Consider the following 15,918-nt stretch of genomic DNA (forward strand, 5'->3'; position numbering starts at 1 on the left):
CAAACCGTTGTGGATCCGGAACATCTTGGAAAACTTCATCAACACCTGGAGATCCTCTTTATCAGTATGATCTGACTCTGTTAGAGGAAAACTCATAGGGTGTCTTCAATGTTTTGATAGAATTTTCAATGATCGGGTCCTCTTTCTGGGCAGTGATCAAATCTGCATCGAGAGTATCTTTACTCCACTGGTCAGTCAAGAGCTCACTATTCGCACAAGTTTGCGACCTGATGAAAGTAGCAACTTGGATTTCCCCCAGCAGGGATTCAGTTTCTATGAAATCCCCCTGCAGGACTCTTGTTTTAGCTAGTTGGTCAGCCTGGTAATTCCCAGTCCTATTCGGCCCCTCTATTTTCGATCTTCATAGGCCTGGTCATCTCATTGGAGGTCACCATATCATCAATTGACTGGATCAGTTTGGCATGCTTTAAGGGTTTATTGTTGGCACAAAGCATGCCTCGATTTTTCCAGTTAATCAGGTGCTCCACAAACCCATTCCTAACAAAATCAGAGTCAGTGATTATGACCAGTTCATTGAGTTGGTGGTGCACTGCAGTATGGATAGCTTGATGAACGGCCATCACCTCTGCAACCTGACTACTCTGGGGTCCTTTTTTGTAACCAGCAGAGGGTTCCGGGGTATCATTCACCCAGGCATTCCCAATGCCAGCCACTAATTCTTTTTCCCCGTTGTTATCAACGTGGCAGGAGCACCCATCACATAAACTGTGGGTATCCCCTGACATGTCTTCTTCGTAGACCTTGTGTGGGAAAGTTAAGTATGCCTTCATGTTGTTGATCATTAGACTTTCGTTCTCGAGAAAGTATTCTTGAGCACAACCATGCAAGTCCTCTAACCCTTGCAATAGAGGACTCTTCTTGTTTTGGCCATATCTCACCTGCACAGGAAAGCCTTGCATGGACAGAATCCAGGAAGTAATTCTGGAATTACTGATGTTCCCATGCCCAGATTCTGCCACTTTGGAGATATTGCAAGGGTTGGTGAGGATTCTCAACAATTATGTGCTCCCCCTGGATGAGTGGGCCGTAATTTTTCAACACCCACACTGTTGCCAGGACTGTCTTCTCACAGTCATTGAATTGTTTCTCCACAGATGACAAAGTCTTGCTCGCGTACGAGAAGATTTTGTTGGCCGTATCATCCTTTTAATACAACACTGCTATTAGGCAAGTATCTGAGAACCGTGTCTCCAAGAAGAACTCCTTTTGCTTTATGAGGTAAGCCAAATAAGGAGCCTGGGAAAGGCTTCTTTTCAGTTGTTTCACTGCCTCGGCTTGTTCTGGACCCCACTCCCACTTGACTCCGGCCTTTAGTAAATGGACCCTGGGTCGAGTGACCTCTGTGTAGTCTAACTAGTGAGTCCAAGAAGGCTTCTTAATTCTCGCAAAGAAGTAGAGTCTTTAAATTTAATTAAGGCTTCCATCTTCTTCGCCTGGGGATTAAGACCCTCGGGGGTGATCTCGTTCCCTAAGAAGTTCACTGGTGTCTTACACCACTCTGCTTTCTGCGACTGTGTTAGAACATAGCAGATCTCTGTTATATGTTCCTCCACAGTTGAGCTCTTGATTAGAAAATCCTCCACATAGGCCAGGTTTCCCCTTTCGCCCAAGTCGGGCATGGCCTGATGTTGAAATCAGAGTTGATGTATCCAAAGGGGATTCGGGTCCACATGTACTTCTTCGCCCCAAAGGTAAAGGCAAACTTGTACTAGTCTTCCCTACTCACAGGTACTGTCTAGTAGCCGTTGGTCAGGTCAATGGCGGTGAACACCTTTGACCCTTGGATATGTGCCAGCCCCTGTTTGATGTAAAGAAGTGGCCACCTTGACACGTGGACCTGTTTGTTCAACTTCCTCAGGTCTGCACATAGTCTCCATTGGCTGTTTGGTTTGAGTATCCCCAGTAGTGGATTGTTGAAGGTATTGTGGATCGGACGAATTATCCCTCGGGATTCTAAGTTCTTAATAATCTCTGTGAGTGGTTCCATTGACGCGAGAGGTAACCGGTATTGTTTCACAAATACAGGAGCCATTTCGCAGTCCATGGGTATGGTGGTAGAATGAATGGATGTGCGTCCCCAGTAGTATGAGTCCTCTGAAAACATATCTTGGAATTCCAGGAAGACCTGTTTCAGCTTTTTTCTTTGCCTCTCGGTCTCACAGGCATCAGAAAGATTGATTGTTTCCTCAACCATCTGCTTGAAATCTGGAAAGACCTCATGCTTAGCAATTTCAGTGGTATGCTCCAGTTGGGTGGTGTAAGGAAGGAATGGGGTCAAAGTAAGATAGACACAAGTAATCACAGTTCAAGGGTGTTTATTGAACATTATCAGGGGTGCGAAAACTACCTATCTACACCTAAATCTAATATGGGAGCAAGCTACGACCATCAAATAATAATAATACAGTCCTAGTGGAGTTTAGTCAAATAAAAGGGCCTATGTTAGAAAGAAAAACTATTGCTAATACTTACCACTATGCTCCAAAATAATGTTGGATAATGTTCACAAAAAAGAAAGAAGTGTTCACAAAATGACAAGTCAGGATGTTAGGCCGTAGGCCTCCCTTCCCCACGTTTTTTAGCATGGGAAAAGGTAAGTCACTCAAGCACAGCACAATCCTGGGCTACTCTGGCACGAGGCTACTGTTTCTTTCTCCAACATCGGGGCCTTCTGTGCCCAAGACTCTGTTATGCAAAAGTCTCTTGCCTCAGAGGATCTGATGTACCAAAAATCACAAAGAAAAGTTCCTTTCTCAATATTTATGTCAGGCGATTTACTCTTCAGCTAGGTTCCCCCTTAGCTGGGCTCCGACCTTTCTTTCACCGTTAGTCTCCCTCAGTCGGGTTCAGACCAACTTCAAATGCACCCCTCAGTCGGGTCCACAATTGCCTCAACAATCTTCTTAGGTATGTTACTGTTGACCCTAATTCGCAGGCATCCCTCAGTCGGGTTCACGTTTGCCACAGCAATATCTTCTCGGGTGTGTTACTCTCAACTGGGATCCCCCTCTTCCAGGCCCAGACCACTTTTGTACAATTAGCCCCCCCTCAGCCGGGATCAGACCAACTTCACTTTACACACCATGAAAGACTTTCAGGTGTGCATGGGATTCAACGCAACCCGCTGCAGGACCACTTCGATTTTACAGTTCAACAATTCTTCCCCGCTCAGAGGGGGGGGGGGGCACCAAACAGAGACCTTCTAGTGGGGAGCCACGCGGCGCCGGACCACATTGTATCTGGTACCAATCTTGGTTTTACAAAGTTCAATTGTATTCAAGTTCTCTTTCTTCATACAATGTTGCTGCTTGCAACCTTGAGCATAACACAGTACGTTCTGCTATCAGTTTCTCCAACTCTCCGGCTGTGTCGGTCGGCACTGGTCGAGAGACGCCGCTCGTACGCCTTCAGGCTCGAGTGGTCGGCACGGCTCATGGGAGAGGTCCCGCTCGGACAAGGGTAGCCGTTTTCGCCATGCCCGTTCCAGGTCCCAGTCCTCGACGCGCTCGAGACCGCGTGATCCTGTGCCGTCTTCGAGGAAGATGTTGACGCCTGTGGCGCCAAGGTCGTCGACAATTCTCTCGACTCGCTGGTGTTGCTTTGCTGTTGAAGTCAGGGACGCTACCACGCTAGCAAACAATTTGAGGGGATTGGGTCCTCCGACGTATTTCATATCTATGACAGGTAATTCCTTAAATAAAAATCTACTGCAATAGTCGCTTCGTTGGTAGACAGTACTATAGCAATCCCATCCTCATCGCCAAATGTAGAAGCAAAGAACCACGCAACATGAGTTAGACAGCTGGTTTATTGCTTATAAGGAAGACTGGGTAGTAGAGACCCCCAATCATCTCCACAGTGTAACATCAACTGACTGGTTAGTCAAGCAATAACATTCTATAAGCAATGCTCCAGAACTTACATGTCATAGCATCATGTCATAGCATCTCTCACCAGACTTCCACTCAGCACAATAATAGAAGACTATGCTAAGACAACAACATAACAGGGTCCACAGCTGTGCTGCTTCGGAAATTTTTTCAGCGTCTGCATCCTGCGTCGATGACGTCGATGCGCCGTCCCCGAGGACCTCCTCCGACGGCCGACGTCACCCGATGTGATAAGTAGGACGCACGACGCCCGTAGCCTCAATTCCATTTTTTGCGCAAACGTGTTCGCTTTGTGAATCTCGGTACGCCTCGACTCTTTCGAGTTTGTTGTATTCTTCACAGTTCTTGGAACCTGTTCGGTTTTTGTGAAAACCTGTTTGTGACGATGTCTACATCGTCTTCGAGCCCGCGTCTGGGCTTCAAGAAATGCGGGGACTGTGGGTCCAAGATGTCGGTCACGGACTCGCACAACGCCTGCCTCTGGTGCCTCGGGGAGGACCACGATACGGACGACTGTGTCGACTGCCAGTCGCTCACAGCCAAGGCTTTGCGGGAGCGCAAGAAGAAGTTGTCGGTAGGTCGGGTGTCTAAGCCCCGGAAGTCGAGGTCTACGGGGCTTTCGACGGATGACTCGAGAGGCGACTCTTTGCGTCATCGTCGGAAGTCCAGTGGGTCTCCTTCCAGGATTCGGTCTCGCCACTCCTCTGCCTCTTCGAGGCATTCCCGGAAGCGCCGGCATCGGTCGCTTCCCCGTCCTCTTCCGAGGACTCCGCCTGTTGGCGGTTCGCTTATCCCACCATGCAAGCGACACCGGAGGAATGGGCTTCCTTCGGGAAGCAGATGTTAGCGATTCTTGAATCGCAGGGCACCGGTCTGTCTGCCCCTCTGAGTGGGGTCGGTCGGCACTGGTCGAGAGACGCCGCTCGTACGCCTTCAGGCTCGAGTGGTCGGCACGGCTCGTGGGAGAGGTCCCGCTCGGACAAGGGTAGCCGTTCTCGTCATGCCCGTTCCAGGTCCCGGTCCTCGACGCGCTCGAGACCGCGTGATCCTGTGCCGTCTTCGAGGAAGATGTCGACGCCTGTGGCGCCAAGGTCGTCCACAATTCTCTCGAGGCTCCGCCTCCGAGGGGGTCGTCGACGCTGTTGGCGCCTAGGTCGTCGAGAGACACACTCGGAGCTCCGGCTTCGAGGCCTGTGTCGACGCTGTCGATGCTGGCGGTGCTGCAGCTGACGTCGATGCTGATTCGCTCGACGGCAACGCCGATTCTCTTGACGCCGGCGCCGACTCGTTCGGCGCCCTCGACGCTTTTCGAGGCGGTGGTGTCGGAGGGGCCCCGTGGTACGGGGTTAGCCCCTAGAAAGGCTCTGGCTAAGGTTAGGCATAGCTTTGGTCCCCAGGTGTCTTCCTCTCACTGCCTGGAGTACATTTCAGAGGGCGATGAAGGCTCTGATGAAGGCTTGGTTCCGATTACAGTGCCTGATGAGCTTCTCTCGTGCCATAGCCAGTTTGATGACTTGAGGCAGTCACTGCATGATGCCAGTGGACTGGACACCTCTCCAGAGGTGGAGTTTTGTAGGCCGGAGCCTGGCACTCATGCCGATTCTTCGTACCGGCGCCTTATGTCTCGGGTCACAGAGTACTTGGGATGGTCGGCTCCCCCAGGGGAGTTTGTTCAGGATGATCTCACGGACATCCTTGATCTTGGTCCCCCCACTGACCCAGTACTGCCGTTTCATATGGCTCTGCAGAGAAGGGTGGCGGCGGCATGGACTGCTCCAGAGAGTCTCACGGCAGTGGGCAAGTCTTTGTCGTGAAAATACCGTCCAGCCAGTAACGACCCCTGCTACTTGTCCAGGCACCTCACTCCGGAGAGTTTGGTGCTGCAGGCTGCTACGGCCCTGTCAAAGCAGGCATCGTACCCTACCATCCCTCCGGATAGGGACGACAAACGTTTTGACGGCTGGGCGATGAAAGTGTTTTCTTCAGGGGGTATGGCGCTTCAGGCGGCCAACTCCGTATGTGCCTTGTCTCGTTTCACACACACTCTGTGGAACTGTGTTGCTTTAGCAGCTGAACATATTCCCGAAGGGGACGAACGTGATGGTTTCCTTGCTATGGTTCAGGATGGCAAGGATGCCATGTGTGAGGCCGTTCAGTCGGGTTTGGACATGGCAGATTGTGTCAGCCGGTCCATGGCGGCGAGCACCGTAATATGCAGGTTTGCGTGGTTGCGGAAGTCTGGGTTCGCTCCTGATGTGCAGTCCCGGCTCCTCAACATGCCCTTTGACGGGGAACATCTTTTTGGCAACAAGGATGACGACAGCCTTGAGAGGTTGCAGACCTCCAAAGCTGCAGCAAAGTCGTTGGGCCCTGCAGTTCGACAACCTCCGCCTTTTCGTCCTAGGGGACAACAATGGAGGGGAGGTTCCTTTCGCTATTACTCGTCCTTCAGTAAAGCGAGAGGTGCTATCAGTCAAAGAGGCCACCGTAAGAGTGCTAGAGGTGGAAAACAGGGTACTCGAGGTGCCAAGGCCGCTCAGGCAGTTGCCTCTTTGCCCTCAGGCAAGGCCGCAGCCGCTTCCACTCAGTCATGAGGTCAGGTCCCATGGTTCGCCGGTTGGGGGAAGGCTGGTGCAGCATCTTGTAGAGTGGCGTGCCATTAATTCAGATGTGTGGGTTCTGGAGATCATAACCCACGGCTACTGTCTTCCCTTTTGGCAGAGGCCTCACGACAATCCATCTGGGAACCTCTCTTTGAAGAGTCTGGATCCGCTCCTTGCACAGGAAATTCAAGACCTGCTGGAGAAAGGCGCCATAGAACTGATGCCTGTAGCTGAGAGGAACAAGGGATGGTATTCACCTTATTTTTTTATTTCGAAGAAAGATGGGGGATTGAGACCCATCATGGACTTGCGCGGTTTGAACAAACTCCTCAGGAAGGACAAGTTCAAGATGGTTACTCTCTCTCAAGTCCTCCAGGCCCTTCAACTTCAGGACTGGTTGGTGTCTCTTGACCTCAAGGACGCTTACTTCCATGTGCCGTTCCATCCCAAGCACAAGAAGTACCTGAGGTTTGCGGTTGGCGACTCGCACTTTCAGTTTCGGGTCCTGCCATTCGGATTGACCTCCGCCCCAAGGGTTTTCACCAAGCTCATGGTGGTGGTGGCAGCGCATCTCAGGAAAGGGGGGATTCACGTCTACCCCTACCTGGACGATTGGTTGATCAGGGGGAGCTCTCTCGAGCAAGTCCTGGATCATCTGTCCGTCACCTGCCACTCCCTTCACAAGCTGGGCTTCTCCCTCAATTTAAAGAAGTCCCATTTGACGCCAACACAGCGGCTCCAGTACATCGGAGCAGTGCTCGACACATCCCTGGGGCAGTGTTTTCCTCCCCAGGTGAGGGCTCTTCACATTCAGCAGATGGTGCACAAGTTTCAACTTGCCCAGAATCTCCCAGCGTCCGAGTTCTTGAGACTGCTCGGCCTCATGGCATCCTGCATTCTTCTGGTGCCAGAGGCTCGTCTGCGGATGAGATCTTTGCAGTGGGCACTCAAGCTCCAGTGGTCTCAGTCCTCCGGCAGGCTGTCAGACCCTGTTCAGGTGCCACCTTCGGTCGCCCAGGACCTTCTGTGGTGGGCTGTCGAAGGCAATCTGATGAAGGGGGCCCCATTTTGGCTGCCCTGGCCGGAGGTGACGATCGTGACGAAAGCATCCCCCATGGGATGGGGAGCTCATGCCAACGAGTTGACAGTCAGCGGTCGTTGGTCTCCGTCGGAGTCCAGACTCCTTATCAATCTGTTGGAGCTGAGGGCCGTCATGCTTGCCCTGAAGGCTTTTCTGCCGACTGTGCGAGGAAAGAGTGTCCTGATTCTAACGGACAACACGGTGGCCATGCACTACCTCAACAAAAAGGGGGGGGGCAGGGTCACTTCCTCTGTGCAGGGAGGCAATGCAGCTCGAGTTCTGGGCCATCCAGCAGGAGGTTTCGATCTCGGCTGTTCATCTGGCTGGAGACGTCAACGAGACGGCGGATGCTCTGAGCAGGCAGAGCACGATCTCTCACGAGTGGGAGCTGGCTCAGGAGATTCTCCTGGAGATCTTTGCCCTTTGGGAGACCCCTCAAGTGGATCACTTTGCCTCCAGTGTCAACCAGAAGTGCGAGAGGTTCTGCTCGCAGGAATTTCCTCCAAAAGGAGCCTTAGGAGACGCGTTCGTGGTGGAGTGGTCATTCCCAAAGCTGTACGCGTTTCCTCCAGTCCCCGTCATCCCTCAAGTACTGCGGAGGTTACGGAGCTTCGGTTCCCGGATGATCCTCATTGCTCCGGCGTGGGCCCGGAGGACGTAGTACCCGGACCTTCTCGACTTGTCCATCTGCCCTCCACGTCGTCTTCTCTACCGAGACGATCTGCTCTCACAGGACGGGGGTCAAGTTCTCCATCCAGAGGTCAGATCCCTCATCCCAGGATTGGGACCTCCCTGAAGACGTGATGGAGGTGTTGCTCTCGGCCAGGCGGCCGGCAACAAAGTCTCTGTACCGTTGCCGTTGGAGAAAGTTCTGGGACTGGTGCAGAGTTAAGAATGTGGATCCTTTTGAGTGTGACTTTCCCATGGTTCTGTCTTTTTTGCTTTCCTTGGCCCACAGGGGCTCGCAGAGTGAGTGAGTTACAGGCACTTTCAGTTAAGCCACCCTTCACTGTGTTTCATTAGGACACATTTGTCCTTAGGGTTCGTCCTTCCTTTCTTCCGAAGGTGGTTTCGGAATTTCATTTGAGCCAGAAGGTTGTTCTTCCGGTGTTCTATCCTCCTCCACATCCTGTTAAGGAAGAGGAGAGTCTCCATAGGCTTGATCCTAGGAGAGCGTTGAGCTTTTATATTTCGCGCATGTCCCGGGTCAGAGTGGACGATCAACTTTTCATTGGTTATGCTGGAAAGCGTTTGGGACAAGCTGTGACGAAACAGACTTTGTCTCGTTGGATTATTTTAGCTATCTCCGAGTGGTACCGCTTAGCGGGTAAGGATCCTCTGTCTGGCTTGCGGGCCCATTCTACCAGGGGAGTGGCTGCGTCAACTGCCCTGCAGAGGGGTGTTCCTATTCGTCACATCTGTGATGCAGCCACCTGGGCTTCGGTACATACTTTTGTACGTCACTACTCCCTCGATTCCATCCGAGGGCAGGATCTGGCCTTTTTGTAAGGCAGTCCTTTATTCCGCAATTTGATTGGGCATGCTAAATTTGTGTTCTAAATTCTTTTCCCACCTCTTTGCTTGGTACTGCTTTGGGAGTCTGTCATAGATATGGAATACGTCGGAGGACCCAATGCCCTCGAAGAACAAGTTACTCTCTTACCTGGTAACGTTCTTTCAATGGGATGGTCCGACAACGTATTCCATATCGCTCCCTCCCTACCTTCGCTGCTGCAGAATTTCTTATGCTATTGCAGCTTGCGTTCCGCAAGGCCTTGTGTGTCTGACTGGCAGAAAACTGGTGTCACACGTTCTGGGGGAAAAAACTACAACTGAGGCTACGGGTGTCATGTTCCTACTTATCACATTGGGTGACGTCGGCCGTCGGAGGATGTCCTCCGGGACGGCGCATCGACGTCATCGACGCAGGACGCAGACGCCGAAAAAATTTCCGAAGCAGCACAGCTGTGGACATTACCTGTCATAGATATGGAATACGTCGTCGGACCATCCCATCGAAAGAACGTTACCAGGTAAGAGAGTAACTTGTTCTTCTCCCTGTCCTAGCTATCAGTGCGGGAGGGCCCTGTGTACCTTTGACACACGCTGCACTGTTCGTCAGCTGCAATTCTGGGTCTTATGTTTCTTTTCCTTGGGGCTTCTTAAAAGTCACGGTTCTGAGTTGAAAAGGGCAAGGGCAATTTCCCTCCTTGTCGTGCTCTCACCTCCTTTTTCCTCAGTTTAAACTGCCATCTTGGAATTGCTGTTTCCTCGTGTGTTTTGCCTTGCTCAGAGTGTGCTTTCGTGCTCCACCTTTTATCTGTGTGGGTAAGGGTAATGAGAGTCAGGTGTGTGCAGTTATCAGTAATTGCCTGACTCTGTCTGACCCTTGTGTTGGGACATGTCAGGTATATGACTCTGGTGTTAATCTGTTGTCGCTCACGAGGAACTGTCTGTGAGAATGTGTTAATGTCGGAAGGGGGGGGTTGAATTTCTAGATATCCACCTGGTAGAATGGGGAAAAGGTGCCATAAGGAAGGGGAATACTGCGTCTCGCCCTTCAGTGTCCCACTTCCACTCCCTGAAGACCCTCCATCCAGGTGATCCTCCTCCACTGGTCTACCCCCAGGAACTTGATCTAAAAGCAATGGCCATGTCCTGGCCACCTGGTTGACCGATCCGTCGGGACTAGCGGGTGTGACACCCTAAGGTTTCTCACAGTGGTGAGATCTCTTTTGATGGTGTTGACCTGGACAGTAGGTTCAGGGATTTGAGGTAGGGGTCATTGGCTCTGAACACTACCTCCTCCCTCTTGATGTCACAGGTCACCTCTTCCACCCCGCAGGAGCAGAAGGAGTACACCATGAAATTCCCCCATGCCTAGTGAAAATATTTTCTGGAGGAATACCGTTGCTGATGTCGAAACAGTCATTTGGGATTGGTCCCATGATTTCATTACTTAAATCAATAGAGTAATGTTGGGCATCAACTGCCATTCCAATAAGTGGTACTTAGAGGTTCACTCTTATCCACACATATTTGAATGGTGTCGTATTCTAGGTCTACTAGAGGTGTCGGATTCAAATACAAACCGTGTTGCCGGAGATAGGAATTTAAATTTATATGGGCGTACTGATGTTTGAGGTTCTGTCCTCGCTTACCTTTGAGAGGAATACAGAATTGTTGCACCTGTCGTGGGATGGTAACCTCTTCTCGTACTTGAACCTCAACAGCATACGGCAGCAATTGAGCTGACTGGAATGTTTTTTCAGTGTTGTCAAAGCCCATGGGGTTAACTCCCAGTCAGGACCAGGCTTTATTATTAACTAGGTCCAAATTGATTGCAAATCGGTTGGGAACTTCACTGCCCAGAAAAAAGGTGAAAGGGACATCTTTCATGACCCAACAATTATGCTCTATGCTTTTGTTGGCAATGGACATTTTAGCATACACCTGCGACGCACGAGATGATTGGAGTTTCCAGACCTACTTATCATTAGTCAACCAATTTAACTGTGGATATGGTCTGATCTTTTGGGAGTTTCCTGAATAATCCTTTGCTGGTGAAGCTCGTACCATTATTCAGTTATACTCTGGCAAGCACCAGCTCTTCCCCCTCATTTAACTGAATGGGGGGAAAATAACTGTTCGCCCTTTTTATGAATGTCCGTCAGACTTCGAGCGGGTTCTCCTTGTCTGGTTTCAGGGGACTCAGGGTTTCATCTGATTTTGGACTGGTGTAACGTTTCCAGTGTGGATTGCCACTTAGAACTGGTAGGAAGGTTGATTTTCAAGAATGGAGAAGGGTTCCTGTCACCTGTTTGTTCTCCTACAGAGATGACAGTGATGTCTGGGACCTGGTTATTCTTGAAATGGAATTCTACTTTCTCAGAAAGTTGATCAATTAAATAACCGGTAACATTCATGCTTACATAATTGGTACTCATTTTTAATGTTATAGGCCAGTTTGTCTGGGTCCAGCGGACCTTGATTACACAGTCTATCAGAAGTGATAGCTCCCTCGGGAGATCGTTCCCCAGTAAACAAGGTGTGCCCGTTGGAGTCACAACTACCACTGGATGTTTCAGTTATTGTCGCTCAATTTGTATTTCCAGATCCACAGTCCCTTCGACTGAAATGTAATTCCTGTTAAAATTTTGGAATTGTCCGCGAAGTAGTGTGAGGGGCATTTGGTTGCCCGCCCCCCCCGTCCTGAGTTAATTGGTCAAAGGCTGAGTCATTATGTATTTGGGTAGCACATGGAAATATGTAGTTATGAACTCCCTACTATTTGTGTACACCTGCCGTGAAGTCTGAGCAAATGCCTGCTTTAACTCCTGCAAAAACTCCATTGACGCCTGATCCTCCCCCATTGCAAATTATATGTAGCCTTACCAGCCTCTTGTGAGTTCCTATGTGTGAAAAAATGCTTCAAAATGGCTGCCTTATAGGTGGACCTTTTTATAATGATTCTTGTCCTCCAGTCCACAAAATAAAATGGAGTACTCAGGAGAGAACGTCCATTTCACAAACTCCATACAATTTACGTCATTATTAATTCCAAATGAGGATATCATTTGTTCATACAATTCTAGATGTATCCACACTGAATACGTCACATTTTTATGGCATGGGGTCATGAAGCTCTTTATGGCCTTGATCTGTCTGATGGGGTCTTTAACAAAACCATTTCTTTGTTTCCCTGTCTTCCTTTTTCACTGCACCTGAGTCGATTCATCTTCTGACTCAGAGCTGCTATTGGTACTCCATTCCCTATCTTCTAGGAATTCCCTATCTCTATGAGATTGGGAATACCTCCCAGAACCACATGGTCTGTACTCCACTCGCCTGTGCCGCCATAAATTCTCAGGGTGATTTCCTCTGTAGTCACCTTTTGGCACATAATACGCAGTCTCAGACTGAGTCAACTGTCTAGTCTCCCTCGACCAGATCATCTGGGAAAATTCGCACCATCCGCTGAATGTAAGGACGTTTTTAATATCCCCCTTCCTGGGCTGAAGCTTTGAATGTTCTTCTCCATTAAAGCGAGCTAGGTGATCTTTCTGCATTCTCATTTTTTTTAAGTCCAACTCCCTCATTTTCTTATCAAGGGAGTTTTCATGGTCTGAAGTACTCACTGGATTATTCTTGACTTCCCAGGACACACTGGTCTGGACACCTTTGCTTCTAGACGGTAGAGATGAGTACTCATCACTCTCAGATAAGGACTGGCCTTCTGGGTAAGTTCGTTTAGGCGTTGGTGAGGGTAGGGGCCTGATGTTTCCAGGGGCTTTGTAGGTGGAAAGCAAAAGGTCAGTCACAGTCGGCTGGTAGGATGTTGTGGTTAACTGGCATGAGGTTCCAGATGGGGAGGGCATCACCCGTGGGTCACAGGGCCCTTTCCCAAACCCCGATTGGTTAGGGTGCCTCAATGTCTGTTTGTAATTTTCAATTTCATTTGACAAATTCTCACACCCTCGCGTGAGGGAAGAGCGCAAGAGGAAGTTATGGTCCCTTTGTTTCCCCTTTCCAGGTCACTGATTCTCTGCGAACCTGGGGGTTCCGTGTTCTAATCTGGCGATTAGATCACGGAGCCCCCAGGTTCGCAGAGGGTCAAATACACCTCTGGCTCGGTGATCTATCTGCTCTGCAGATCACTGAGCCCGAGGTGTCTTTGTCCGTTGGCAAAGCTTTATAAAAGATGGCTTCAATTGTGTAATTTTCCAGCCATCTTTTCTAAACACAGAAATATGTAACATATTTCTGTGTTTAGAAAAGATGGCTGGAAAATTACACAAACCATCGTAAGGTACGCATACAAATATATAAATGCTTACATGCATTTTATATTTTTTTGCACACCTTACTATGGTTTGTGCACTTTTCAGGCCATGCCCTCCATGGAAGCCACGCCCCCAAATGAGTGTCCCCTCCCTCAATTTCATACCCCACTTAAAGCACCGCTGACAGCCCACAGCAGATCAATCAAAGTGGGCAGAGGGATTTCCCCAGTAAGAGACTAATCAAGTTCACTCGTGCGTGCCAGGCAGTTTAACGCCGACATTTGTACTGACCAAAAAAGTGTACAATTTTGCACTCAATAGTTCGGGCCAATGCCACCTTTTGCGCCATCCTTTCACACTGGTTGCTTGGTTTAAATATTGGCAGAAGTATGCCCATCACCAGAGCGAATTTGCCCATCACTATTGCACTTGGTGATCCGGCCCAGAATGTTATCTGCAGCCACCTGCGAAATGACATTTTCTAATGAAAATAAAATAACAATTCCATGTATGAAATGTATTGTGCTAGTGTATAATGGAACTGGAGATCAAAACAAGTGGAAGGGTCTGAACGTCTCTGCAAATAAACTTGGCAAACACATGTAAATATCACATACGCAAGCGGCCCACAGACAGGGCAACCTTACACTATGGCGGGCAACCTTGTACTATGGCGCTATGGGCCTCATTCACAGAGCAATTTCCTATGGGATTGCGCCATTATAAAACGCTTCTGTGAGTTAGGCCCATTAATATTTTTTTAATCTGCTCCAAGAAGAAAGAGAGAGGCCTGTATGCCTATATTTCAATTTCAATGAAGATGCCGTTTCCAATAGCACACTGGTTACTGTATTAATGTTAATAACACTCTTGAGTTCCTGCACAGTGCTTCACACCAGACTCCTCCAGTTGTTATTATTACCCCATACTTGATTAATTTACCGCAGAAGTATAAAAGGCTAAGCTGGTGGGATTGGAACTCGTGAGTCTCATGTCTGAGACCAGCGTGCTATCCATGTAGCTATCCACCCATGGATGGAGCAGTATCTGGATGTGGAATGTTGCCATCACTTGATTGGACACTGCAGTCGTCGACTAGTTGATATGATAGAAGTAATTTATAACGCGCCTGTACACAAGTGTTTCTAGGCTCACCGCCCTACGGTTTTGACCAGCTTGCTATGGAGGCAGCGCCACTGGCCCAGGCATCCATCTGCTGAAAGAATACCATCACCACTGTATGCCACCCTTTAGGGAAAAACGTCTCCACTATGTATCATGAACTGGCTTCCTCGCCCCCACCGTGCACAAAATACCACCGACGATACTTACCACTTTAGTATATTATCTTCTATTGCACTGCTGGTTAAGGGGGGCAAAGCTTAATTCATCGCCAGCATTCTGCATGTGTGCGCATGCCACTATATGTAATGCAATTGTTGTGCAGCTAAACGTCCTGCTCTTTTCCCGCCAAATGTGTGAAGAAATAGAAATTGTGCTGTATGAAATCACGTGTCTGAGTCCCGGTTTGTTTTCATCTTTCAGAATGGGTTCACGCCCCTCTACATGGCAGCTCAGGAGAATCACCTGGAAGTCGTGAAATATTTGCTTGAAAATGGCGCCAACCAGAGCACTGCGACCGAGGTACAACCCTGTTCCGCCAGTTTTCTCAATCGTGGTGGTTCTTGTAGCTACAGCCTTACTGTCACCCCAACTACGCCCCCAAAAGCTGATGTCAAAGCAGAGTCTTCAAGTTAGGGAATTGGGTTCCGTTGCGTGCTCTTCGACTTAGACAGTTGCTTGCCAGCCACACGAGGCAACTAATAGCCAGCGAAGCAACGGAAAGCCATTTAAGTTTAAACATGTGCTTTAGGCATTACTGCGAGTTGTGGTGGGGCCGAACAGGGTGGCAATGGACTTCTGCTTTTGCTGATAGGGCCGGACGAAGCAAGGGCTTTTAAAGGGCCAGGGGGTGACATTACCATAATGTACTCTCCAACAATTAAGGAATTATTGCCATTACTACCCAGCATAACCTCTGGGTGCTAATGGTTTATTTTTTGGGAGGTAACAAAGGGTGGCTGGCACCTGGAATATATACCAATATGATGGCTGCTATGGAAATAGAAATGGGAGCTCTAAGAAAACCCCCTTTTCTATTTCAATGGTGGCCAGCCGGTGAAAGTAGCATCACAAATAGAGGCAGCAGGTAAGAGACACATGTTTTTATTTGTTATCTTGGGTGGTCAGGGGAGGCAGAGATTAGGGAGAGTGAAGGGATGGAACCACGCCTTCCAAAAGCTTGCTCGGAATATGGACACGTACTGTTAGATTAAACCTGCATTCTGAGCAACCTGATTATTGCTCAGCCCGCCCAGTAGCTAATTAGGGAATAACGCCTTGAATGAGTGGCTGGAGGTAACAACCTGCTACCCACAGTGCTCCAGATAAGATTTTGAAGTGGGAGTATTTTACTCCCTTTTTTTAAAGTTGGGAGTAAAATGTTTTTTTATGGAGTAAAAATGAAAGTCCAATTAACA

At 49.2% G+C, this 15,918-nt stretch overlaps 1 protein-coding gene across 40 annotated transcripts in view; it reads left to right on the forward strand.

Moving 5' to 3' along the window:
* Positions 1-15,918, forward strand: part of ANK2 (ankyrin 2) — a 1,645,279-nt gene that overhangs the window by 1,077,342 nt on the left and 552,019 nt on the right. For all 40 annotated transcript variants that reach the window (XM_069630993.1, XM_069630997.1, XM_069630984.1 and 37 more), the window contains one exon: positions 14,924-15,022. In XM_069630993.1, the coding sequence (XP_069487094.1) occupies positions 14,924-15,022 (99 nt within the window). The remainder of the gene's footprint in view (positions 1-14,923; positions 15,023-15,918) is intronic.

This window comes from Ambystoma mexicanum, chromosome 6q (genome assembly GCF_040938575.1).
Source record: "Ambystoma mexicanum isolate Mex_15411 chromosome 6q, UKY_AmexF1_1, whole genome shotgun sequence".
Lineage (NCBI taxonomy): Eukaryota > Metazoa > Chordata > Amphibia > Caudata > Ambystomatidae > Ambystoma > Ambystoma mexicanum.